The sequence below is a fragment of the Doryrhamphus excisus genome, linkage group LG11, assembly GCF_037039965.1.
Source record: "Doryrhamphus excisus strain RoL-2023G ecotype Guam linkage group LG11, RoL_Dexc_Guam_v1.1, whole genome shotgun sequence".
Taxonomy (NCBI): Eukaryota; Metazoa; Chordata; class Actinopteri; order Syngnathiformes; family Syngnathidae; genus Doryrhamphus; species Doryrhamphus excisus.
The window spans coordinates 12,535,647-12,563,367 of record NC_136367.1 but is presented as its reverse complement, the minus strand read 5'-3'; the positions used below and the strand labels follow the sequence as shown (position 1 = coordinate 12,563,367).

Sequence of the window (27,721 nt, the reverse complement as noted above, 5' to 3'; positions counted from 1 at the left end):
TTCAACATCGATGTAGGTTTTGGTGGCTTCATCCCAGCGTTAAATCTCCTGCACGGGTTCAGCAAAGGATGACACAAGTATGTCTGCCCTGACATCAAAATCAAACAAACGTCACAAACACTAACATCAAACATTCTAGCTGTCACCCATACTTTGAACCCCCTTGGGTGTGACTTGCCTCGCATATATTGCTTGATGTTGAAGGGGAAGGTGGGGAGATGGATTTCGATAAGTATTTATGGTAATGGTAATGGTAATGGTAATGGTAATGGTAATGGTAATGGTAATGGTAATGGTAATGGATTAATTTCATTTGAACATGCATCAGATTACAATTGAGTGCATCACATAATCAGTTCACAGTTCCACATGTCCAAAAGGAGTAGGAAGAAGCAAAGCTTATTAAATCCTACCCCTCCATCTGGTACTTTTACAACCACTAACTGTTACATTTGTTCACTTCCTGCTTTCCTAATATAGTTTAAGGGTTTTTTTGTTTGTTTTGTTTTTTTTAATAATGCACCTCGTACCAAAGCATGAGGTGATATGAGCATCCAATGCCATAATGGGTACCATAGTAAGTGTCAATATAGTCATATATATAGCACATCATGACTGGTTCAAGACTCTTCATCCTTGTATTTAGCAAACATCAACTGCTTGTATTGTTTCTTGAATTGGCTCATCGTTGTGCATTGTTTGAGGTCCTTACTCAATCCATTCCATAGTTTGATTCCACATACTGAAATGCTATGGCTAGCATAACGTAGTCCTAGCATAGAAGTGTTTCAAATGTACTTCTTCCCTGAGATCATATTTCTCCTCTCTTGTAGAGAAGTATTGGATGACATTTTTAGCTAATTGCTTATTTTTAGCCTTATGCATTATTTTAGCTGTTTGAAGATGAACTATATCAGCAAGTTGAAGTATTTGTCATTTTAGAAATAAGGAGTTAGTATGTTCTCTGTAGGCGGCATTATGAATTATCCTTACTGACCTTTTTTGCAGTACATTTAGCGAGTGAAGATTGCTTTTATAGTTATTATCCCATATTTCCACACAATAAGTAAGATATGATAGAACCAGAGAGCAATAAAGATTGTGGAGTGTTTCTTGCCACCTTATGTTGTTTATTTGTAATATGAGGCTTGAGCATGATTTTAGGTTCAAGGACAACACATTGGACTGAGGTAACCTATCCACACATTTAACTAGTCACACAGTAGTGAATAACAGAGTAATTATAAACTTTGATAATCATACTAATCATATTAATAAGCAACTAATCTAAACAACTAAACTAACAAATCTAGCAAGTTTTTCTGCCGTAGTTGGAGAGTTTTCTGGTGTTAAAAAGTAGACTGGACTTAAAAGTGAAAGCACGTATTGTTCTGCAGTTTGTGTTCTTACTGAACAACGGCAGATGCTGCCGAGTGGTCCGCCTCGCCCCAAAGCAGTCACAAGGGGTGCACTTTAAGCTCTCATTACACTCAAGCCTCATTCGGACACGGTAACTTACCTGTCAGTGTGTCCGAACACGTGATCGGAGAATGTTGTGTGATAAGATAAACAAGCAATACTAATTGCAAGATAAAAAGAGGCTGGAGGCGAGTCCGGATTTAATTGTTACACTGACGACACAGGCACTGGTTGAGATAAAATATTAAAGTAATTTTTATTTTAATGAAGTGATGGCCAAATCTAAATTAACAAACCAAGAACCAAGTTTATTTGTAGTTCAAAAGTTAATGAAGGTTGTTTTTATTAGAGAAACAGGATCAACTTCTCATAGTTAGAAATTTACATGCAGAGATTTTACTTCATTTATTGAGACGAGTCTTTGTATTTTATGTTGTTAATTGAAGATCCAAATGAATTTAAAGGGGCCCTGTTATGCTTTTTCTACCTTTCTGACCAATAAATGTTGTTAGAATGTCGTATTCTCATGTTTAACAACAACGTTTCAGATAATGATGTTTGCACATTTGGACGTGAGCCCTGAACAAAGTTTGGGATGGCTCTGAACGCTGGTGTTCATGGACCATCGGGTTCGGGGTCTACTGCCACGACTGGCACAAACCACCTTGCGTCCGCAGCTCAGATCGGCTTCCTCAATAATGAAGGCACGGAATATGGCCCATTCGGACTCGATATCCCGGTCTGGGATGCAGACGAAGCTCTGCCGGAGATGAGAGTTGAAGACTGGACGAACGGGAGACTCTGCCAGTCACTCACTACATATTTGGGTCTCCCGGGTCTTTCCGGCATCCTTCCGGCATCCAGCTTCTAGAACATGCGGTCGCAGGTCTAATGATACGACTACAAAGTTGATCATAGAACTGCATCCTTGGGTGTTCTGGTGCCAAGTGCGCTTATGGACGTCCCTGTGGTCGAACATGGTTAGTTATGGACAAACTGTGGTTCGCACAGAAGTCCGATAACATCGCACCGCACGGGTTCATATCGGGGAGGCCGTTTTTCCCAGTCATGCCCCTCCAGGTCACACACATTGCCCAGAATCACCTGACTACCGTTTGGCATGTACATGTAAACGGCAGTCAAGACCCTTTCCCCGATCCGAAGCCATATGAAATGACCCTCTTGTTCAACTGGAATGACTCCAACAGACCCTCTCCAGGACTTTGCTTCCAGAACCCAAACTGTGGTTCGCACAGAAGTCCAATAACATCGCACCACATGGGTTCATATCGGGGGGGCCGTTCCTCCCAGTCACGCCCCTTCAGGTCACACACATTGCCCAGAATCACCTGACTACCGTTTGGCGTGTACATTGTAAGCGGCAGTCAGGACCCTTTCCCCGATCCGAAGCCATATGAAATGACCCTCTTGTTCAACTGGGATGACTCCAACACAGAGGCACCAAGCTGGGGGGCTATTAATAAACCCACCAGCTCGCCTCCTCTAGAACAAGGCCCAGACCCTCTCCAGGAGTTTGCTTCCAGAACCCAAACTGTGGGTCCCGTTGAGTCCGACTATATCTAGTTGGAATGTTTCAACCTCTCCCACAAATTTGGTTTCCTAGCCCACCAGAATAGTGACATTCCATGTCCTAAGAACCAGATTTGTCCACCAAAGACCGGAAGTTTGTTTGACCAGTCACACTTTTTTCATTGTCCATCCATCCATCCATCCATATTCCTCCGCTTATCCGGGTCCGGGTCGCAGGGGCAGCAGTCTTAGTAGGGAAGCCCAGACTTCCCGATCCCTGGCCACCTCCTCCAGCTCCACCGGGAGGACACCAAGGCGTTCCCAGGCCAGCTGTGAGACATAATCCCTCCAGCGTGTCCTGGGTCTGCCCCGGGGTTTTTTCCCGGCTGGGCATGCCCGGAACACCTCACCAGGGAGGCGTCCGGGAGGCATCCGGACTAGATGCACGAGCCACCTCAACTGACTCCTCTCGATGTGAAGGAGAAGCGGCTCTACTCTGAGCCCCTCCCGGATGGCTGAGCTCCTCACCCTATCTCTTAGGGTGAGTCCAGCTACCCTACGGAGGAAACTCATTTCAGCCGCCTGTATCCGCCATCTCACTCTTTCGGTCATGACCCAAAGCTCATGACCATAGGTGAGGGTGGGAACATACATCCACCGGTAAATTGAGAGCTTTGCCCTCCGGCTCAGCTCTCTTTTCACCACGACGGTCCGTAACAGCGACCGCATTACTGCCGAGGCTGCACCGATTCGTCTGTCGACCTCACGCTTCCACTTTCCCTCACTCGTGAACAAGACCCCGAGATACTTAAACTCCTCCACCTGGGGCAGGACCTCATTCCCCACCCGGAGGGAGCACTCCACCCTTTTCCGACTGAGAACCATGGCCTCTGATTTGGAGGTACTGAGTCTCATCCCAGACGCTTCACACTCAGATGCAAACCGTCCCAGTAAACACTGAAGGCCATAAGAACCACATCATCTGCAAATAGCAGAGATGAGATTCTAAGGCCCCCGAACTGGACTCCCTGAACACCCTGGCTGCGCCTAGAAATTCTGTTCATGAAAATTGTGAACAGAATCGGTGACAAAGGGCAGCCTTGGCAGAGGCCAACGTTTACCGGAAACAGCCTAGCCCACCAGAGAAGTGACATTCCATGTCCTAAGAACCAGATTTGTCCACCAAAGACCGGAACTTTGTTTGACCAGTCACACTTTTTTTCATTGTACTTTTTTAAAATCTAATCTAATCACATGGACCTAATCTCTTATATCGTCTCATCTCGTGAGTCAAGTGTCTTGTTATAAACACAGTTAAGGTTAATGAGAAAACAAGTACAACGAAATACTCGCCAACAGATGTTCGAGGTAAACACAAAAGTAACACCAACACGCTAAATACTAGCAAACACGACCCCCCCTTGTTCTGTCACTTGCCTGTTGTCAGTTGCTTGTTTGGTTGCTTAACAAGGAATGCAAGGAATGATTTCCAGGATTCCACTTGCTAGCTTCCCAGTGTCCGCTATATAAATGTATTTGTATAGTGCACAGTGAAGGTTATTTCTTGGCCTAAGTTCTTTTCTTCCGGAAATTACAGTTCAACCGCAGCCTGCAGCCCTAATTGAGTCCCCCCCCCCTCTCCCTTAGAGTGCACGTTTACTTGTGTCCTGGATTTCCGTCATTGTAATTACTGTAGAGTGCTTAAGGACTTTCTCATTTACATAATTGATTCTTTTATCAAGGAACATCGTGCTATCTCTCTCATCCGCCATCCCTCACGCAGAATGGATTTTTCTACGCTGATTTGAAATGCTGATCTTTGTTCTGTTGTCCTCTTCCTCACTCTTTCTCTCTGTCATTATCCCTCTCTTGTCACCTTCCATCCCGCCATCCTCACCTCTTCTGCTATTGTGCAACACCCCCCTCCCCGCCTCTGTGTCTTCCATCCTCTCCTTAACATGTGACCTGTCTCATCCTTTGATTGAATTTCTATGTTTTTTCAGCGTTGGCTTCATCTCGAGACTTATCTCTCTCATTTCAGGCCGTCGTCCTACAGTTGGGAAAAGAAAGATGGAGAGCTCCCCCCGCTGGCTAAAGCCAATGGTGCATTCCTGCGCTTTGAAATGCTGAACAAATCGGACAACGGCGTGTACCTGTGCTTCGTCGACAACGGCATCGGGAGCAGCGTTGGGGAATACACGCTGCTGGTGCAAGGTAACCAGATTTCAGGTTTTAAAAAATATATATTTTAAGTTTTCTCTTTGTTGTGCCATCTTTTTTTCTGTTCTGATTTTCTTTGTGTTTGTCCTCATCCAAACTGCGCTTACTTCCAAATGCTACGCTTTGCCTCGCGCTTCGCACTCCTTTTTCCCCAATCGTACCATCCGTGGCCACTTTTTGCATTTCACCCGCCCGCACGCCACCTCCCAAAGACCCGGACACCACGTTGGTGTCTGCGACCTCTTCTCCTACATCGCCGTCCTCTTCCCTCGCGACTGATTCCGCTTCCTCCTCCACCATTGTGGAACTTTCGTCCGCAACGTTCCAGTCTGAGAGCACCACCATGCTCTCCAACGACCTTTTCCCCGACCTCACCTTCGCGCCTGACTCCTCCCATACTTCCTCTCCGACTCCGCCTCCCTTCACTGCAAGCGTGGACGCGTGGAAGCCTTCCTCCCCTTGTCCTTCCTCCCCTTGTCCTTCCTCCCTCCCCACCTCCTCCACATCCTCAGTTTCCGACTCGCAGAACGGACTTTTCACTTCCACAGGTAAAAAAAAACAAAACAAATACGACTGTGCGACACGCAAAAAGCGACACCCCTGTAGATAGTATTTTGTTGTCATGGAAACAAGTTTGCTTTGCATGTGGCAATTTTACTTTTTACTTTCTTTGTTTGTTGGCACCTCCCCTTCTCCTATTCACTATTCACACACATACATCCCATCATGTCCTCCTCCGAGAAGCTGCTGAGAACATTGCAGGTACAACGTGCACCTGGCACCTGTTTATGTGTGTTTGTGGGTCTTTGTGTGATCAATTCATTAGGTACACATGCTAGTGCAGGGTTGTCCACACGTTTCCACTGAGGACTGCATACTGTAAATCAAAGGATGCCATATATTTTGGATTATTATATTTTGGTTATAAGTTTTAGCTCTTTGTCATTACATTTGTTTTTTTTTGTCATGAAGTTTTTTTTTTTTTTTGCTTATTTTTTTTTCCTACAATGAAGAGCGATGCCAAGACAAAGGCTATCCAGACCACAAAAGGTCCTTGGGTCACATTTTGGACACCCTGTTAGCCTTTATAAAGATAATAATGGCCACTTTTGATGGACACTGTCAGATATTGTTAATATATATTATATATATATATACACTGTATATATATACAGTGCATCCGGAAAGTATTCACAGCGCTTCACTTTTTCTACATTTTGTCATGTTACAGCCTCATTCCAAATTGTATTAAATTAATCTCTTACCTCAAAATTCTACACAAAATACTCCATTATGACAATGTGAAAAAGTTTTTTTTTTTTTACTTTTTTTGAATTTATTAAAAATAGAAAACAAAAAAATCACATTTACATAAGTATTCACAGCCTTTGCCATGAAGCTCAAAATTGAAGAAGAAGGGCCTTAGTCAGGGAGGTGACCAAGGCCCCGATGGTCACTCTGTCAGAAAGTCACTCCTTAGTAAAAGGAACATGGCAGCCCGTCTGGAATTTGCCAAAAAGCACCTGAATGACTCTCAGACCATGAGAAACAAAATTCTCTGGACTGATGGCTTTCGTCTGGCCACTCTACCATACAGGCCTGATTGGTGGATTGCTGCAGAGATGGTTGTCCTTCTGGAAGGCTCTCCTCTCTCCACAGAGGAACGCTGGAGCTCTGACAGAGTGACCATCGGGGCCTTGGTCACCTCCCTGACTAAGGCCCTTCTTCCCCGATCGCTCAGTTTAGAAGGTCGGCCAGCTCTAGGAAGAGTCCTGGTGGTTCCAAACGTCTTCCATTTACGAATAATGGAGGCCACTGTGCTCATTGGGACCTTCAAAGCAGCAGAAATTTTTCTGTATCCTTCCCCAGATTTGTGCCTCAAGACAATCCTGTCTCGCAGGTCTACAGACAGTTCTTTTGACTTCATGCTTGGTGTTTGTGCTCTGACATGCACAGTCAACTGTGGGACCTTATATAGACAGTTATTATATTTCCAAATCATGTCCAATCAACTGAATTTACTGCAGGTGGACTCCAATTAAGCTGTAGAAAGATCTCAAGGATGATCAGTGGAAAAAAGATGCACCTGAGCTCAATTTTGAGCTTCATGGCAAAGGCTGTGAATACTTATGTAAATGTGATTTTTTTGTTTTCTATTTTTAATAAATTCAAAACATGTCAAAAAAACCTTTTTTCACATTGTCATAATGGAGTATTTTGTGTAGAATTTTGAGGTAAGAGATTAATTTAATTCAGTTTGGAATAAGGCTGTAACATGACAAAATGTAGAAAAAGTGAAGCGCTGTGAATACTTTCCGGATGCACTGTATATATATATAATAATATACTATAATAATCTATAATATATATTGTGGTTGTTGTTTAAAGGGGAACTGCACTTTTTTTTTAAATTGCCCATCATCTTTCCCTTTTCAGTGCATTCTAGAGCGAGAAGTTAATATGAGCTAGCTAACAACAGCCTTCATTAGAGATATCTATTTTGACGCTAAAGCCCTCACAAAAAAAATAAAAAATAAAAATATGCGACAAAGACTCAACAAGATGTTGGTTTGCCGTCAGCATTTTGCAACACGTCCTGTGCTGGAAGACACAGTCATCCCAAGGAAAGCGGACATAAGTGTTGTCGCTGTATCTATGCTGCTGTTGTTGACTAAACTAGCATAAGTATGTGTATCAATGCGCCTCGAGAAGAAGGTTTGGTGGTGTTTTAAATCATGAAAATACAGCAAAATACTGCAACTATTACATGTTATCATCAGTGTACATGTTAATGATCACAGCTTGTACAGAGTCAGGCAAAATGATCTGACACATTTGTAGGTTAAATAAAAGGCAAATAAAGAAAGAAAAAGGGCTTTTATTTTCAAAAGTACATATAATGTCATTCTTCTTTTCAGTGCATTCTAGTGCGAGAAGTTAATATAAGCTAGCTAACAACAGCCATCATTGTAAATATTCGACGCTAAAGCTAAAAAAATGCGACAAAGACTCAAGTACATATAATGCCATTCTGGTTCATGTTTTAAAAATAAAATCAGTTCTGGCGGTGCGAGGTCGGCCGGTTGATTTTAGTTTCAATGCAGATCCAGTAGCTCTGAAGTTGGTAACAAAGCAAAATGGCATTCATTCATTCATTTTCTACCGCTTATCCTCACAAGGGTCGCGGGGGTGCTGGAGCCTATCCCAGCTGTCTTCGGGCCAGAGGCGGGGTACACCCTGGACTGGTGGCCAGCCAATCACAGGGCACATATAGACAAACAACCATTCACAATCACATTCATACCTATGGACAATTTGGAGTGGCTAATTAACCTAGCATGTTTTTGGAATGTGGGAGGAAACCGGAGTACCCGGAGAAAACCCACGCATGCACAGGGAGAACATGCAAACTCCACACAGAGATGGCCGAGGGTGGGATTGAACCTAAGTCTCCTAGCTGTGAGGTCTGCGTGCAGCCCCCAAAAGGGCATTATATGAAAAAATGGCATTGTATGTACTTTTCGAAAATAAAACACTTTTTGTTTCTTTACTTTATTTGCCTTTTATTTAACCTACAAATATGTCAGATCATTTTGCCTGACCCTGTATATAAACATGCTGTGATCATGCATTAACACCATTCAATGTTGTTAGAGGTCTTCATAGTCGAAATACGTAGGTGTGTCCCAATGATGTGCATTGTTAGCTAGCTCATATTCATTTGTTTTATCGCGTTATAATGCACAGAAAGGGGGAAGGAAATATGTGTTCATATGTGTTCATCAGGGCGGCACGGCGATTGAGTGGTTAGCACGCAGACCTCACAGCTAGGAGAACAGGGTTCAATTCCAATACCCTCGGCCATCTCTGTGTGGAGTTTGCATGTTCTCCCCGTGCATGCGTGGGTTTCCTCCGACATTCCAAAAACATGCTAGGTTAATTGGCCACTCCAAATTGTCCATAGGTATGAATGTGAGTGTGAATGGTTGTTTGTCTATATGTGCCCTGTGATTGGCTGGCCACCAGTCCAGGGTGTACCCCGCCTCTCGCCTCAAGACAGCTGGGATAGGCTCCAGCACCCCCGCGACCCTCGTGAGGATAAGCGGTAGAATATGAATGAATGAATGAATGAATGTGTTCATCAAAGATTGTGAATGATGGGCAAAATTCACTTTTACTTACTAATATTCATTTTTATTTGTATCTCTTTACACCAAGTCCCATTTATCAAATCATTTTTGCTTCCTAGGTGTTCAATCGCAATTTAATTTGGGTACACCGATGGATCGACCACTGATTAAAATCAGCCAATAGCAGTAAAAAACTCAATGCTTATCCCAAAAAACAAATTCCACATGGCAGCAACGTGACAATTCATGTCATGACAACACAAACGTGATATGAGTGAGCATGTGTCATGTAGGGTTTGACGCTGTATTGAGCCGACAAGGTACGCACTTTGACCTGGATTGCCGCAAGAATCTACGTATGTACATTAGTTTCATTCAATGACAGTGAATTATCTAACAGCTAACCAAAGTGAGTTATATTTTGATTGACATAAACTAGATTACACAAAACCTGCCACGGATGAAGCTTTTCATTTTGGTTCAAGGTGCAGTTCAAGGAATGTCTATTTTTTTTGCCGTTACATTCTCAAACGACTCAGACATGTCCAGATTTGTTTGGCCGTAGCAGAGGTTTCTACTTAGTGATTAATATGTTGTCTGTTATTCGACATTGTACCTAATGAAGTGGTTACTGAGTGTATTTTGTGTGTCATGTGTCTGTACTTGGCTGTGTGTGTGTGTGTGTGTGTGTGTGTGTAGTTGTGGGACACTTTGAGCAAAAGGGGATGAATATTTCATGCTGAGACACTTGCACATGCGAAGCACGTCCTCGCCTCGTTCATGCAAACGCACGACCCTTGAAGTGGTACGGGTCAACTATACACTGTCCGGTGTGTGAGGAAGTGCGGGGCGGAGTCAAGTCCCTGTGGTCTGCTCTCCTCCTGACGCTGACAGGAAGGATTAATGGCCGCATTCGCTGGTTCGCCTCGTCAGCGAGCCCCACTCACCTCCAGGGTGCCTTTTCTGTGTATGTGTGTGTGGGTGTGTGGGTGTGTGGACCAACCTGTGCTCTCTCCTGCGCCATTCTCTCTTCTATTGGCCCTCATGCCATGTCGCACGGTTGGTCTTAGCTATGGGTTTCAGCTGGTATTTATCGATATCACACTGGAATATGAATTGAACAAAAACAAATAATGTAAAATTACATTTACAATAATGAACAAAAATATTTGATTGAATTAGCATCATGGGATTGTTTGGGATTGTACAGTACAATAGATGGCATCATAACTCTGCTTCTTATAAGGGACCTATTATGCTCATTTGCAGCGCTTTGTATTGAGTTGTGGACTCCCATAGAGCAGCTACACACAATAACCCGCACAGAAAGCTTTCGAGAGCTTCCAGATTCTGCACTTTTTTCTGCAGTGTTTCCATGGACTTCCTGTTTCCGACTCAAACGGTCTGCTTAATTCACTCCATCTTGGCCCTCTTCCATGTACGCCCACTCCACTGTGATTGGTCACACTCCCAAAGGACTTCAGGATATGTAGATCCACGTTTACTGAGTGCAGGCAATCTGCAGGCCATATAAAAAAAGTCCAGATTGCATTGACATCAGTCGAATTTGGGGTTAAGAAAAAAAACGAACGTGCAGAGCCATCCAAAACTTCTGTCATGGCTCACTTCGTCCAAACCTCATTATCTGACGCTTGGGCATCGTTGTGGAAAAGTGGAATCTGTCTAGCATGTAAGGGCATTTAGATCAACAATACTATCTGCCCCAATGGCTGGACGGGACAAAAAAAAAAAAAAAAAAAGTGGAAAAAGCATAATAGGTCCCCTTGAACACACCTCATACACACCTGGTCTGCCAAAGAATAAGGACACTTTGCAGGAAGGGTCAGTGTTTCCAATGATTAAAAGGCGCACCACATTATAAGGCGCACCTTCAATGAATGACACATTTTTAAAAAAATTTCCATATATAAGGCGCACCGCATTATAAGGCGCACCTTCAATCAATGACACATTTTAAAACCTTTTCCATATATAAGGCGCACCGCATTATAAGGCGCACCTTCAATGAATGACATATTTTAAAACTTTTTCCATACATATATAAGGCACACTGCATTATAAGGTGCACCTTCAATGAATGACATATTTTAAAACTTTTTCTATATATAAGGCGCACCGCATTGTAAGGCGCACCTTCAATCAATGACATATTTTAAAACTTTTTCCATACATGAGGCGCACCGCATTGTAAGGCGCACCTTCAATCAATGACATATTTTAAAACTTTTTCCATATATGAGGTGCACGGCATTATAAGGCGCACCTTCAATGAATGACATATTTTAAAACTTTTTCCACATATAAGGCGCACCGCATTATAAGGTGCACCTTCAACGAATGACACATTTTAAAACTTTTTCCGTATATAAGGCGCACCGCATTATAAGGCGCACCTTCAATGAATGACACATTTTTAAACTTTTTCCATATATAAGGCACACCTTCAATGAATGACATATTTTAAAACTTTTTCCATATATAAGGCGCACCGCATTATAAGGCGCACCTTCAATGAATGACACATTTTAAAACTTTTTCCATATATGAGGCACACCTTCAATGAATTACATATTTTAAAACTTATTTCCATATATAAAGCACACCGCATTATAAGGCGCACCTTCAATGAATGACACATTTTAAAACTTTTTCCATATATAAGGTGCACCGCATTATAAGGCGCACCTTCAATGAATGACACATTTTAAAACTTTTTCCATATATAAGGCGCACCACATTATGAGGCGCACCTTCAATGAATGACATATTTTAAAACTTTTTCCATATATAAGGCACACCTTCAATGAATGACATACTTTAAAACTTTTTCCATATATAAGGCGCACCGCATTATAAGGCGCACCTTCAACGAATGACACATTTTAAAACTTTTTCCATATATAAGGCGCACCGCATTATAAGGCGCACCTTCAATGAATGACACATTTTAAAACTTTTTCCATAATTAAGGCACACCTTCAATAAATGACATATTTTAAAACGTTTTCCATATATAAGGCGCACCGCATTATAAGGCGCACATTCAATGAATGACATATTTTAAAACTTTTTCCATATATAAGGCACACCACATTATAAGGCGCACCTTCAATGAATGACATATTGCAAAACTTTTTTCATATATAAGGCACACCGCATTATAAGGCGCACCTTCAATTGATTACATATTTTAAAACTTTTTCCATATATAAGGCGCACCGCATTATAAGGCGCACTTTCAATGAATGACACATTTTAAAAATAAAATAATAAAAAACAACCTTAAATTATATTAGGAAAGCAGGAAGTGCACAAATGTAACAGTTACTGATTGTAAAAGTACCAGATGGAAGTCCGAGGGCTGCACGGCAGTCGAGTGGTTAGCGCGCGCAGACCTCACAGCTAGTTCCAAGTTCAATTCCACCCTCGGCCATCTCTGTGTGGAGTTTGCATGTTCTCCCCGTGCATGTGTGGGTTTTCTCCGGGTACTCCGGCCAATTAACATGCTAGGTTAATTGGCCACTCCAAATTGTCCATAGGTATGAATGTGAGTGTGAATGGTTGTTTGTCTATATGTGCCCTGTGATTGGCTGGCCACCAGTCCAGGGTGTACACCGCCTCTCGCCCGAAGACAGCTGGGATAGGCTCCAGCACCCCCTGTGACCATTGTGATGATAAGCGGTAAAAATGATCAGTTAATATGATGATGATTTCACAACCATCATGAAAAAATACTGGTATTTAAGTTTTATTCATCATAAACATCCATGTATAATTAAGGGTTTGTGCAGGAATGATTTATTCCAAATGTCTCCTATGTTGTTTCAATGACCTCATCTTCACCCTTTTGTTTTCTATCCTTCACCCGGCCAGACCCCACCGCCATGTCCACCTCGTCAGGCGTGGACCACGCCGTGATCGGAGGTGTGGTGGCTGTCATCGTCTTCATCCTGCTCTGCCTCCTCATCGTCCTCGGAAGATACCTCATCAGACACAAAGGTATACATGTAGAGTATTTGCCCGACATAGTAAGTACAGTCATAATGATACGCCCCCTACCCCCCACCCACCACCCCCCCATCCCTCATCCAACACAGGAACATATTTGACTCACGAGGCCAAAGGTTCCGATGACGCTCCAGACGCCGACACGGCCATCATCAACGCAGAGGGCGGGCATTCCGGAGCGGAGGACAAGAAGGAGTACTTCATCTAATTAGTAGGGAGGAAGAAAGGATGGAAGGAGTGAAGGGAGCAGGAGAGGAGAGAAGGAACGAACAATCTTGCATTTGTTTTCACGCCATTCAGTCGAAGAAGGGGCGGTGGGGAGGAAGGGAGGGGAGGGGGGGTCCTCTGCATCGATACAGGGATGTGAGATTTGCACTGACACACACACACACACACACATGCAGAGCGTCACATTAACCAACACACCTCCTACTAACCTATGAATTATTATTATTATTATTATTTATATTATTTGGATTCCACATTTTTTCTAACCAGCTCCAAAATTGTAACTCACATTCCGACTTCCTGAGCTGCTACACCACGTCACTAACCCGCCCGGCCGCTACCCCAAGACCGACATCGCCCGTAACGTCCTTACTACCGAGCGGTCGGTCGGAATGCTAACAGGCCCTCCATGTACGTATGAATATAGCTCTAAATATCTATAAATATAGAATTGTTTGTATGGACAGAAGGCTGTAAATAAGAACACTACTCATGTACTTCCCTTCCTCCTTCAATACTCGTATTGCCTGGTTTTCCTACTTGAGTACTACAGACCGTACAAAACAAGATGCTAATAAGAAGTACCAACAAAGGCGTTGCAATGTAAACTAACTTTAATATTTCTAAAAGGACTTCTGTGGTTTTTTTTTATTCCTTCTCGGGATGTGAGAGTTGTCTCAGTGTTTACACTTACAGTCATCATACCCGTGTTCGATTCCCAAGTTTGCAGGAAAAACGTTGTTCCGAATAAGGCCTATGGTCATCTGGAAAAAAAAAAGGATTCCCATCAGCGAATCGTGTCACTGGAAGCGCTGGCAGAGGCGGGTCTTGGCAAGGCACAGCGTGATGGAAATAGATGGCAATCTCGCTAAGAGGCTGCAGCGGGGGCCGCAGACGGGTGGCGGGCTCCGTGCCAGGCTTGCGGGTCCCTAGCCTGAAAGTTGTCCAAGAACTTTTATTTAACGTCCTCGTCTTTTTTTTTTCCTGTGCTTGCGTTCATCCATTTCTTTTCATTCCTTAATCAATCAGATCGTCTGAGTCCTTGTTCACCTTCAAAGCCGCCCCCACCACCCCGCCACCCCCCGCCCCCAAGCTTCCATATAGGTGATTGATGTCTTTGCAAACATGCTCCTTATGGACGCTTCAAGTGATCAGTTAGTTGTCTATCTTAGCAGGACAATTGGTTGCTTCCAGGAACCACTTTGGGAACGTTCCCCAGTGTCCCAACACTGTTTTTTTTGGGGTGGGGGGGTGTTCAGGGATTCTTCTTGTACCCCTAAATAACATTTGCAAGCTGGCTGTCTCTTACTTGTCGGGTTCTCCCGATGTTCATAACATCTGCAGGCCAGAGGATGCATACGCTTTTTGTCCCACAACCCACTTCCTGGCCCCCACCCCCGCCCCCTGCCCCAGCCCCATGGGGGTCTGTTCAAAGACAAGAAGCATATCTGCGTTGTCCTCCCAAGCATCGTAGCGTCGTTGACAAAACTAATGGACCTATATTTGCCTGTAATTGGTCGTCCCGTCCTTCGTCTTATAGCTAATGTGCTAGCATGGTAGCTTGCATGAGAACCTGTGGATGATGTTAGATAGTGTGGGTGACGTGTCAAGGGGAAGCGACAATGTCTCTCGGGGGAAGGGGGCGGGCACAAAAAGTCATCCTTCCATCCTCTGATCTACAAGCAGGCACAAGAGGTTACTGTAAGATGTCTGGCAGAACACACACACAAAAAAGGAGGACGTGAATATTCACCTTCCGGTGCGTCCGTTGCAGTGTTGAGCAGTCGCCACTAGGTGTCAGCAAAGAGCAGCTTTTCTTTGTGTACATTTAAGTTATGTCGTTGCATTTCCTCACATTGACTTGATAATCATTCCTTTTTTTTTTTAGACATTTAGATGCTCCAAAACTTGAACGTTAGACATTTAAACATTTTATTTTTTTGTATCTGTGTATATAGTCTTGCCTTTACTGGATACTAGCGTGCACCCATACACTCTTTATGTGTGTAGGAGTGTCAAGTGTGTGTTATGAACCCAAACAGGCGCATTTTAGTCTTTGTTGCTAGTGTCATTTGTTTGTTTTTTTTTAATGACAAGTCTTCTTTCATATCACATGACAAATACAACTGTCATGTTTGTTCATTGTTACCATGACGAATGAGGATGAGGATGATGATGATGTCACTATAAAGGCGAGTCCCAGCCAGCCGCATGCTGTGGTGGCTTTGCCGATGTTGGTTATTATGTTTAAATTGTACTTAATTTGCTTTTTTTTCCTTTTGGGGGATTTTAGTTGATTTTGTTTAGTTTCAGTTTTGGTTCAAATACCAGTTTGTTGACTTCAATAAAGATGCAATTGGGTTAATTTCACTCAGGTCGTTGCTTTTTATTCCTGCATGCAAAACATTGAAGGGATTAAAATGTACACTCACTGAAATACTTCGAAATCCCCTCCAAAAAATCACATTTGTTTAAAAATATATAGAGAAAATTATAATACGTATATTTATTTTTGAAATACATTAATTCTTAAAATAAATACCAATACTAGTATTAATATTAGAATCTTTCTGATTGGTTGGACAAAAGCACGTGGTTCTACCACCACATATGGATATGTGTGTGTTTGAAGTTAAAGGTAAATCACACTTTTAGGGGGAATTTTTTGGGGGAATTTTTCATTCACAATCCTTCTGCGAAACATAAACACATTTCTATCTCTTTTCTCTGCATTGTAACAAGAGAAAATGAGTTAATACGGGCGAGCTGATAATACAAGCCGTTTTCTGACTGTAGTTTACAGACTGGCCAGCAGAGGACAGCATAATGCAATAAAAATGTAGTGAAGTCTTTTGTTCATGATTTGAAAATCCATCCATGCATCCATTTTCTACATCGTTTATTCTCACTAGGGTGACGGTCACAGTATGCTGGAGCCTATCCCAGCTGACTTCAGTCGAGAGGTAGCTTGTCGCCAGCTAATAACAAGGCACAATTTTAATAATGGTTTGATTATTTTTGCACATGCATGCATGTTACAATGGAATACCACAATTCATAATTGTAGGAAGAAGCATACTGAATTATTCCCCTTGTCCTTTCAATGCATTTGTTCAATTCTGTATTCTTCATCGTGTTTCATTTACCAATTCTAAAATAAAAATAAAATTATAGGGCAGAATAACAATTTGTTACTACAATACAGTATGAGTTAAGGTTTGTGAATCAGCATAAATAAATACTTGGTCTACTTTTAATTTTTTAAAACTACTTCTCTTATTTGTTGTTCATTTTTGTTATTGTTTTTAATGTTTTTGGTTTGTTTTTATTATGTTTTGTTAGTTTTGCTTCATTAATGAGTATTTTACTTATTGTTTTTACTGTTTTGTGCAGAACAGAGGCGTCACTAGATTCTGAGGACGGGGGGGAGGATACACAGGATATGAATGAATGTAGTAGACATTTAAAAAAATAAAAAAATTAAAAAAAATCCAAAAAACAAACAACAAACAAGAACCGGAATATAACTTTCCCACTTTTGGACAGATTTAGTAGAGATACTCAATTGTTTTAGGCCACCATTAAATTTACACAAGTACACACAATCTACACTGCAAAACTACTACTACAACTAGTAATAGTATGCTAGTATTAGCCTACTTATTGGCTTGCTTTTGCTTTATTACATGAAATTTGTCAGAGATTTTTTTTGTAGAATAAAAAAATCAATAAAAAATACATAAAATATCAATAAAAAATATAAAATTATTTAGGTGGGCTTAATATAGGCCTAAAGACGCCATTGATCATTTCTTATATTAACGCAGGAGCAAACTTTATTATTTTTAGTAGTAATATCAGCAGTAGTGGCATTGTAACTTCTTTTTATTCGTGACTGTTGAGCCTGTGTTGAAAGGTCTTTAACGCGCAGTTCTTTAACTGGCCGCTAGAGGGAAGTGTTCACTTTAATGCGGGTACAAAACGGAGCTTTGGCGAAGAGACGGGGGAGAGCGGGGTGAGGAAGATCGCACGAGTGTAAGGGATGTGGGAGGGGGCTTGCTCGTGGAGGGTGAGGGTGGTGGGGTGGTGGGGTGGGGGGTTGCTGCGCGAGCAGCAGAGTGTGCGCTCTTCAAATGAGAGAGCAGGAGAGGAGGACCAGAAAGAGAGATGAAGAACGAAAGGAGCGAGATGATTATTTTGTTTCTTCAGCCACAAAAAAATGTAAATTAATCTTCTTTCCCCCCCCCTCATGAGGATTCCTTCAGGAGTTGATGGTGCCAACGTACACGCGCTCGGCTGAACCATGCCACCTTTGTGGATCCTAACTTTAGTCCTCACTTTGAGGCCAGGTGAGATCAACACACACACACACAAAACACACACAAACACACACACATCGACGAAGTTTATTTTCTTCTTGTTTTCTTTTGTCTTTGGGAAGTGCGTGTGCACGTGGCGCTGGAGAAGCTTTTGGGTTGCGCGTGACCTTTGCGCGGGAATGACGGACGTGATGGCGACATGGTGGCTGGCTGTGCACGTGCATGTGTCCTCGTTTGCTTTAACCGGAGTCACGCTGGACTCATGCAGGTGGAGCGGTGTGCTCGTGCCACCTCTGCAAATGTGCACGAGCTCATTGAATGTGTGTGTGTGTGTGTGTGTGTGTGTTGATCTCCCATCCACTGAGGAAGGCAGCCGACAGATGTGATTAATGGAGGTGGAGTGATGCACTTTAATTGTGTGTGTGTGTTTGTACCTGGATGACCACCTGAGTCCGCAGCGCCGCCAGCTAACGGTGTTGGCGGTCCGCAGACGGTGATATGCAGTGACATCTCAGCAACGGCGGCGTTGTCTTTGTTTGTTGACGTCCTCACACAATGAGTTTGAGGCCATAGTAGGATGCTATCTCTAAAGTTAGTGAGGGATGTGTTTAACAGAACCATACAAAGACCAGGAAGGAAGATTTAAAAACATGTCTACAAACAAATATATATTCCCTAAATATAGAAAAACTAAATTTGAAACACTTATATATGCTAGGACTATGTTAAAAAGCGTTCTAAAATCACAAATACTTCAACTTGCTGATATAGTTCATCTTCAAACAGCTAAAATAATGCATAAGGCTAAAAATAAGCAATTAGCTAAAAATGTCATCCAATACTTCTCTACAAGAGAGGAGAAATATGATCTCAGGGAAGAAGTACATTTGAAACACTTCTATGCTAGGACTACGTTATGCTAGCCATAGCATTTCAGTATGTGGAATCAAACTATGGAATGGATTGAGTAAGGACCTCAAACAATGCACAACGATGAGCCAATTCAAGAAACAATACAAGCAGTTGATGTTTGCTAAATACAAGGATGAAGAGTCTTGAAACAGTCATGATGTGCTATATATATCACTATATTGACACTTACTATGGTACCCATTATGGCATTGGATGCTCATATCACCTCATACTTTGGTACTAGGTAGATTATTAAAAAAAACAAAAAAAAACTTAAACTGTATTATGGAAAGCAGGAAGTGAACAAATGTAACAGTTAGTGATTGTAAAAGTACCAGATGGAGGGGTAGGATTTAATAAGCTTTGCTTCTTCCTACTCCTTTTGGACATGTGGAACTGTGAACTGATTATGGGATGCACTCAATTGTAATCTGATGCATGTTCAAATGAAATTAAACCATTACAGGGCTCTACGTTAAAAACAAAAATGACTTACCCATGGGGAATCCTTAAGGTGAGAACTACTTGCCCGAACTTGCCCCATGTAAAATGAAAAGACTGCCATAATGATATCATATATCAATATATGCTGATAATTCATCAGATAATAGTACTGGTGCATTGTATTTGGAAGAATGTCTGAAAAATTGTGGAGATGTATGTTAAGATGGCAGAAATTGAACCACTAGATTTTGTAGCTTGTGCAAAAATCAGCACTTGGTATTGGATCTAATCGGTGGTGTTTCATTGTGACCACTTCAAATTGTCACAGCAATGTGATTCACTCACCTGTGCCATCATTTGATTTGCTGCCGCTAATAAAATACTTGTTTAGGAGGCACTGGTTCATCACTTTTTGCTGTTTTCCTTCACAAGTTGTTGAACAATTAGACCATGTTGGCAGGGACGCCATGATAGATGTTTTCCTAGTCAAACCATCGCTGATTGGTTGATCGCGAACAAGAAAAACGCGGATTGTGAATTACGGACCCCGGTCTAAATAAACGATTCTGATTGGTCCATTTCAAGATTTGCAAGGATTGGTTTGCAAATTACCACCGGAATTACGCAGTCCGTGTTTTACCAACACCCAACAAGAACCACTTTTAAAAAAACTCTTGGCAGTACGGCATGCTAAAGTGTACTTGCCCGACGGGAATATTAATGATTGGATTTACTTGACCGAACTTTGTTTTAACTTGCCCCGGGCCATCGGTACATCGTTATTGTCGAGCCCTGCATTACCATTACAAATAATTTTCCCGGAAAATTACGATCTGACTGGGAAACTTCAATCTATTTTCATTCAATGTACATGCTAGCAAAAATACAGTAATAAACGCGAGCAAAGTGCACACGCAAATACTGTAATGAACTTAACTTCGGTATGCTTTCATGCCTTCAAAAGAGCCGGGCTAAGAGCGTCTCGCAAGCCGCAGGTTAGCTACCCCTCTGCTAGACAATGGAAAAACTGATCCGACAGACGGAATACTTTATGAATCCCTTTGGAAAATTGGCAATTTCAAACATCCAAACCTTCGAACATAAAACGTCCCTAGACCGTCCCCAGAATGGACCTGATGACCCGTGTTTCAAAACAAGACTTGAGTTTTTAGTCAATGTTTTGTTTTGTAGGACAAGGTTTTAGCCGGTTTTACAACTTTCTAGAGGGTTCGGAACTGTCCAAAGGCGGCATCAGGGGCTTTCTATGTTATCATGTCATATTGTCCCAAAGGCATACGGCAATTCTGCATGTGTTGTTGCCTTTGTGAGAGACAGTAAGAAAAGCTCAGGCTTGTTTCAGTTTGTTGGGCTCGTCCATCCGTCCATTCATTTTCTTTGGCTTATCTGGGTCTGGGTGGTTGGGGCTGCATTCTCAATAGGGAAGTCCAGACTTCGCTGGCTTGGACACCAAGGCTTTCCTGGGACAGCTGTGAGACATAATCCCTCCAGCGTAGCTCCGCCCCATTCGGTACGCCACCACTGGCAACCAAACTTATATAAAGGTATTTTTTCCAACATTCCAGCTTCAGAAAAAATTGCGGTCATGGTCCCGGGGGCCACTTCACCCCATGATTCTTCGCTGCAGAAATCCTCTGGTGGGACATAGCGTGTGACGCCAGAGGATGCACGCAGCTAAATTCTCACATTGTCATGGTAACCACCTGTTGTTAGCAGCCTGGAGGCAAACATGAGCTGACCGCTTGGCCTTGTCCGTGAGATGGATGTCCCAATAACCCCCCCTCCAAATAACACATGTTTGTCTTTGTCTCAGGAATTTGAGATCTTAGTAGCATCCCGGAATGAAGAAGTCAGAAGATTTATTTTTGATGTAGTGATTGACATCATCACCTCTTATTGTGTCTGCCATGCGGTGGTCCTCAGCACCGCCAGAAGGAATAATGTGTTCCTGCTCTGTCTTCAACCGGAGGCGATAAAAGTCTGGAATCACCCGTCTCTTTTTTAGAAGTCGACTTAAAGATGCGAGGAGAGCCTCAAAGAATCTCCCCATCACACAACCCTTGGAGTACACAAAGCGCATCAAAGTGCTTGTGAAGATCTATGTCAACAAACAGGCTGGCAGAGAGAGAGACAGAGAGAGAGAAAGCACTACAGTCTTTCTCTCTCTCTCTCTCTCTCTCGCGTTCAAGTATTTGCTTGCCGTCTAAGCGCTTCGTGCTCACTGAGGTGAGCCAGAACCACTGAACGGACCGCCCACGTAAAAATCCATTCAGATACAACTTGAGGAATTACAATGAGGAGTTGTTAAATCAGTCGAATCCTTTACGAGATCACTATCAGCAGCTTTTTCCCCATTTTGTCTCTGCCCTGCATAGCGAGTGTTTGTGTTTGTGTGTGTGCGTGGCGCTTGTAAGGCAGCACCAGAAACAGTCTTGTGTCTGCATTCAAGCCAAGGAAGGTTTGTATTATGTTTGTTTTTGGAGTTTTCTTTCCTTGTTTATGCTGCCTTCCCAGTCTGAGATCAAGCTACTGACATATCCAAGGAAAACTGCAATTTCGTTCCCTTCAAAAACTTATGAGTTGATTTCATCCACCAACAAGCAGCAAGTGAAGCAGGCTGCATTGAAGGCCTGGCATGAAGTCATGATGTCTTCATGATGTCCACATCCCTAAAAACTCAACCGTCATTCTCCAAATAATTCTGAACGTGTTGAATGATTCTGTACGGCATATTTCGGATTCAGCTTGTTAGCTTCCGTTGCTGGAGAACAATGGTAATTGAAGAGGGAAACATTACAACACGTTGCAATTATTGATCTGAAATCGAAGAACATCGCTAAAGCGAGACGGAGGATTTGGAGGAGCGAGCTGTGTGTTAAAAATAGACATTTTAACTGGTATGCATGAAATGGAAGTCCTGCAAAAAGCAGGGATCCATTAGCCACGTATACATGGACCCAAATATTCCAATTCCATTCACGTTATTTGCTTAAACGGAAAGAATGTAACCTCATTCCGAAAGAAAAGTGCCAATCCGAATAAATATATATAATCGGATTCCCAGGGGTGGAATATTCCTTTCCCCAATCAGATTGAGGTATCTTGTACCCGCTCATTCAGAAAGTTGTCAGAGTGCCTTCTTCTTTGTGGTGTTTTTCTTCTTCTGTTGTTTATTGGCGGTTGGCAAGCAGCTTTCGTGTGCATTAGCGCCATCTGTGGAACAGAATCTAAACCCTTCTATACGCCATTCACAAGTCCACTTTTATTAAAAAAGAAAATATATATCTATATGAAACATGTCCCAAGTTTAATTATAAAATATTAGCAAGAATGAACTTTATCTTTTCCTGTTTAAATTGGTAATGGTAATGGTTTAATTTCATCTGAACATGCATCAGATTACAATTGAGTGCATCCCATAATCAGTTCACAGTTCCACATGTCCAAAAGGAGTAGGAAGAAGCAAAGCTTATTAAATCCTACCCCTCCATCTGGTACTTTTACTATCACTAACTGTTACATTTGTTCACTTCCTGCTTTCCATAATAAATTTATCCCGGGTGCGTTCTTTCAGCGAATGCTGAGGTATGACGTAACACGCAGATCCAGACGTTCTTCGATTTAAAAAAATGGAGGCGAGCAATCGGCACTGGACTGCTGCGGAAAGTTTGTTTATGATTCAAACTAAATTTCAAGACTGGAGGAACGAAAAACTGGCAATACGGAGTTATTCCAACAAGTGAAAGAAAAACTAATCGAAGTCGGTATCACGTGATGTTGATGTTTACGTTTTACTGGGCATGCCCCATTGACTATTTTGGTTGATTATAGCGGCGCATGTAGACAGGCGATTGAAATATTCCTTTCCATGTATACCATTGCTTTCGGAAAGGTAATTTGGAAAGATTCCTTTCGGAAAGAGAAAAACTCCTCATGTAAACGTGGCTACTAAGAACATGACTAAAATAATGCGGCAAGTTGAACCCAATCAAGTTTCTTGCTTTGATGTGTTTGATAATGTGTGATATGTTATATTTAAAGCGTTTTATCCTCAAAAAGCGCAACTGTTATCTCTGGACCAATTGAATTAAACGGCGTAAACGCGAGCGTGTCATTGCATTTAAAGTCATCTTACCACGGACAGTTGTGGAAGTTAGCGCTAACGAACAAACTTTGTAATATTTCATCAGCCGTCTTGCAGAAAGGCAACATGTAACACTCCTAATCTTCATTTTCCACACCCAGCGCGGCCGCTATCGTTCACTGGAACTCAACGTTTAGCACCTTGCAGTCAGTCCCACGGAGGCCTTATTTCCCTTATCTGTAATTGAACTTCTGGAAACCAACCATTTCATTCCGTCACAACCTCGTTTTTTTTTTTTTTTTTTTTTTACCCTATGCTCCTTTTAAAAAAAAAATCTCACTCTATCTCGTCGCTCGCCTCCTTTCTCTTTCTTTTTGTGGACCTAAATGGCGATGGATGACGTGATTAGATATGATGAGAGCCGGGATACATCACCACCCACCCTATGTTAGCGTGTTTTAACGTGACGTTGATGACTATCACAATGACGAGAGCTTGGCTTGTCAACACTCCATGAAGCGACGAGAAGGGGGTTCTGCGGAGAAGATTGGTGACACTATCTCACCTTGGTGATGCCTTATACGGGGCGACCCCCAAGGGTGGCAGAGAAAGGCGGATTGAGGGGGTCCATCCAGGTAGTTTTTGGTATCACAGATTCGTTATAACCTTGAACCCCTTAAGGTTTTTTGTATGTAATCCACCTTGTAGGGTTCATGGTGTGTGTATGTGATGGAGGAAGCAGAAGGCGAGTAAAAGTGTCTGTTGGGGGGGGTAATTTCTTTCCTCTTCTTTTAAATAACTCTGTTTCCATAGCAACCATGCAACCAGCCGCTGGAGGAGAGGGGAAAGTGGGGGTGTACCACAGGGAGAGAGGGAGACAGTGTTACCGTAGCAACACAAGACGACTTGAAGGAAATTTGTAGGAAGGCTATCGAAGACGTACTTTTTGACTGCAGTTAAAATTAATTAAATGGGCGAGAGTTAATTGAAAAGGTAATTACTTTCTTAGCCGGAACATGTCATTGCCTGTCGCATGTTGTCACTCGCCTGCAGGACTCCTGTTAAGTCGTCAGTCGTGAAAGGCAAATAAGCCATGAATCAATTAAATGTCAGCCTTAACGAGCTTGTGGACTTTGATAGGAGTCATAACTTCATAACAGCTCTTTTCAGAACTCTTGTCATCAAAGTTATAGCCCAACCTGTCGGGGAAACCCATAGGAAATAATGTGAAGGGGATTCATCCGTTCCAGGGTCAAACTGTTGCCACTACGAGCTGTATGGTGATGTTTTAAGTGACAGTCATGTCATACAATTTACATTTTGGTAATGGAAATGGTTTAATTTCATTTGAACATACATCAGATTACAATTGAGTGCATCCCATAATCAGTTCACAGTTCCACATGTCCAAAAGGAGTAGGAAGAACCAAAGCTTAATAAATCCTACCCCTCCATCTGGTACTTTTACAATCACTAACTGTTACATTTGTTCACTTCCTGCTTTCCTTAATACAGTTTTAAGTTTTTTTTTTTTAAATAATGTACCTTGTACCGAAGTAAGAGGTGATATGAGCATCCAATGACATAATGGGTACCATAGTAAGTGTCAATATAGTGATATATATAAATTGATTTTTAATAGTACATTTGATCAAAGTTACTTAAGGTTTGTCAGATCAAAACACAATCGCTGCATATGACTTCTAGCAGAACTACTTGCTGGTATGGCAGTCTAAGCATAGCATAAACATAATCTACTCCATTTTACATGTGTCTTTACATAACTACACATCATTATAAATGATTAGCAGTTGTAGCAACAAAAAAACGTTAGCATAAGTTAAGTTTGGGTGCTCATTTGCCATTAAATAAAGGCATTGTTTTTTTAATAAAACACAATAAAAATGCTGTAGCGTTTTCAACAAAGATGTCAGTGACACTGAGCTAAACCACAAATGAAGACCCTGGAGTTGAACTTGAATTATTCATCTAAACAACTTCTAATCACTTTTAACAACATAGAAATATTTTCTGCATTATGTATTTCAAAACTGGACTCATAAATCATTCCACATTCAGTCCTTCTGCATGAGAGGAATAACTTTCAGTAAAAGTCTTTACCCAGACTTGATCCGATGCCGTTGCCTCAATCTTCCTTACTTGGTGGTCTTTGCCTGTAAACATGGCAGTGACCCTCGTGTGTGTGACCTGCTTGTCTCTAAGCAGAACTAGGCCAACAACATGGAGGTTTCTGCAGTCCATTTCTGTCTCCGCAAATACTCTCGCCACCAGTGTCTCCAGAACCAATTGGCAAGAGTCTGAACCCGTCCCCACTGCTTGGTATAAAAGTGTTTGTCCAGGAAGTCTCCAGGTGGGACTTTTGTCTGATGGGCATTGAGGTGGATCGGACACTGCGAGTAGTGGCCTCACATGTATGATGGTTGAGTGTGCACAACACTTGGTGAGTCAATGACTTATTTTGTAACAGCATTGAGTCCAAGACTCTGCGGGTGACACTGATCATCACTCCCAAGATCCCCCCCATGTGGTGTGGTGTGTGGTGGATTGAAATCCCTGCTGGAACCTTGGTCTGTTAGGTACCGATGGACTGATTTGTTCAATTCCTAGTTCCTTTCAAGTGTCAACAAAATTGTGGCATGATCAGAGAGCAGCTGTCTAGCAGGGCCTGTTGGTGCAAAGAAGTGGCGGAGGGCTTTATGCAGCTGGACGTGTCTAGAGATTCAATTACTTTGACATCTGTACTTGGTACAGATTTCGAGCTGTACATGTAACCCTAACCCTAACCCTTGTTGTTATAGTCCAAGGCCCAAAGTCATCAGGGCCGACATAAGTGAAAGTCTTTGTAGTGTTCGGGCGGTAGATCCACCATACCCTGTTGTTGTTTTCCACATAGTTTGCGGCATGTAATACATTTGTGGATTACTACAGTAGTTGTCTAGTCGTTTGCCATCTAAAGGCCAAAGTCCTGCAGGTGATGACTTTGGTGCTTCACTAGCTCGTGATGCTGACAAGGAAGCAGAAGGGAGACATAACTGTTTTGAGAGAGAATTACTGGGCTTTTTTCAAAGTTCTCGATCCCAGAATGTCTGAGTCGACCTCCAACCGAGACCATTTTGTGAGACTGGGTTGAGCTTTTGCAGTGGGCTCTGTTTTGGGATAAGCTTGCTGGCATTAAGGGAAGAAAGTTCGGTTTCAGAGTGGGCCCTTTGTGTCTTTTTGAGGATGACATTTTTTGCCTGAGCCATCTCTGCTGGTTTTCGATCAGGTGTCATTTGTGCCAGCCTTTGCATTTACAAAGTGGGGCAAGTTTTGACTTGTGAAGCTTGTGTTTTTTGGAAATAGTCTACTCACCCTGCAAGATCAAGTAAATCCATGTAAAAGTGCTTCTTCACAAATTTGACTATGTCTGCTCCATAATTTTTTGCACCTGCTCTGATGGTCTTGCGCAGTAGTCAATGATTTCCTTGTTTACGTCATTGTCCTTATGCCACAGAAAACTAAGAGAGTTAGTTTATTGTCATCTTCTTTTTGGTTAAAAACTGTCTCTGCCAGGATTTGTTTATGGTACTTTCCCTGGTACGTATATTTGTGTGTTGCATTTCCTTGAGCTGCCGAAGACTGTCACGTGGTGCGGCCATTTTCAAGACTAATTCACGTTGGGGCTGCACGGCGGTCGAGTGGTTACACACAGGTAGGAGATCTGAGTTCAATTCCACGCTTCCATCTCTGTGTAGAGTTTGCATGTTCTCCCCATGCATGCGTGGGTTTTCTCCGGGTACTCCGGTTTCCTCCCACATTCCAAAAACATGCTAGGTTAATTGGCCACTCCAAATTGTCCATAGGTATGAATGTGAGTGTGAATGGTTGTTTGTCTATATGAGCCCTGTGATCAGCTGGCCACCAGGATAGCATAGGGGATAGGTTCCAGCACCCCCCTCGTGAGGTTAAGCGGTAAAAAATGAATGAATGAATTCATAATTTGCGTTGGGCAAAGTGTGCGTTTATCCTAGTTCTAGGATAAACGACTTTGCTAAGGCTTGGAGGTGTGGTTGATGTAGCACTGTGTGAGGGGTTGGGATTTCCCTCCTATTTTTGGGAATGTCCTAACACTCAACAAGCGGGGTTACAGGGATAACTGTTGTGCCATCCAGAGACTCCAGCTGAAAACCTTCAGCCGCTTTTACAAACTTGCAGCATATTGTAAGGTTTTAGGAAATAAGTTGATGACTCATGAGCGATGACTTTTAACATATTAATAACTTTAGCATTATTTATTGAAAACCTTAAACGTCTTTATTGAAAGGCTTACCGCACTTTAACCCGGTGTGTGCGCACTACTGTGGAAGCCTGTACTACGAAACCAAGCA

General features: G+C 42.4%; 2 protein-coding genes across 6 annotated transcripts in view; both read left to right on the top strand.

Moving 5' to 3' along the window:
* Positions 1-15,926, top strand: part of cadm3 (cell adhesion molecule 3) — a 174,187-nt gene extending 158,261 nt beyond the window's left edge. Inside the window, exons 9-13 of one of the 4 annotated variants that reach the window (XM_078794759.1) lie at positions 4,991-5,163; positions 5,382-5,717; positions 5,911-5,931; positions 13,194-13,319; positions 13,418-15,926. In XM_078794759.1, the coding sequence (XP_078650885.1) occupies positions 4,991-5,163; positions 5,382-5,717; positions 5,911-5,931; positions 13,194-13,319; positions 13,418-13,536 (775 nt within the window). In that variant the 3' untranslated portion in view covers positions 13,537-15,926. The remainder of the gene's footprint in view (positions 1-4,990; positions 5,164-5,381; positions 5,718-5,910; positions 5,932-13,193; positions 13,320-13,417) is intronic. The other 3 variants (XM_058091024.2, XM_078794760.1, XM_058091040.2) reach the window with 3 other exon arrangements.
* A 1,746-nt stretch (positions 15,927-17,672) lies between these two features.
* kirrel1b (kirre like nephrin family adhesion molecule 1b) overlaps positions 17,673-27,721 on the top strand; it is a 95,224-nt gene continuing 85,175 nt past the window's right edge. For both annotated transcript variants that reach the window (XM_058069917.2, XM_058069909.2), the window contains exon 1: positions 17,673-17,905. In XM_058069917.2, coding sequence (XP_057925900.2) covers positions 17,860-17,905 — 46 coding nt within the window. In that variant the 5' untranslated portion in view covers positions 17,673-17,859. The remainder of the gene's footprint in view (positions 17,906-27,721) is intronic.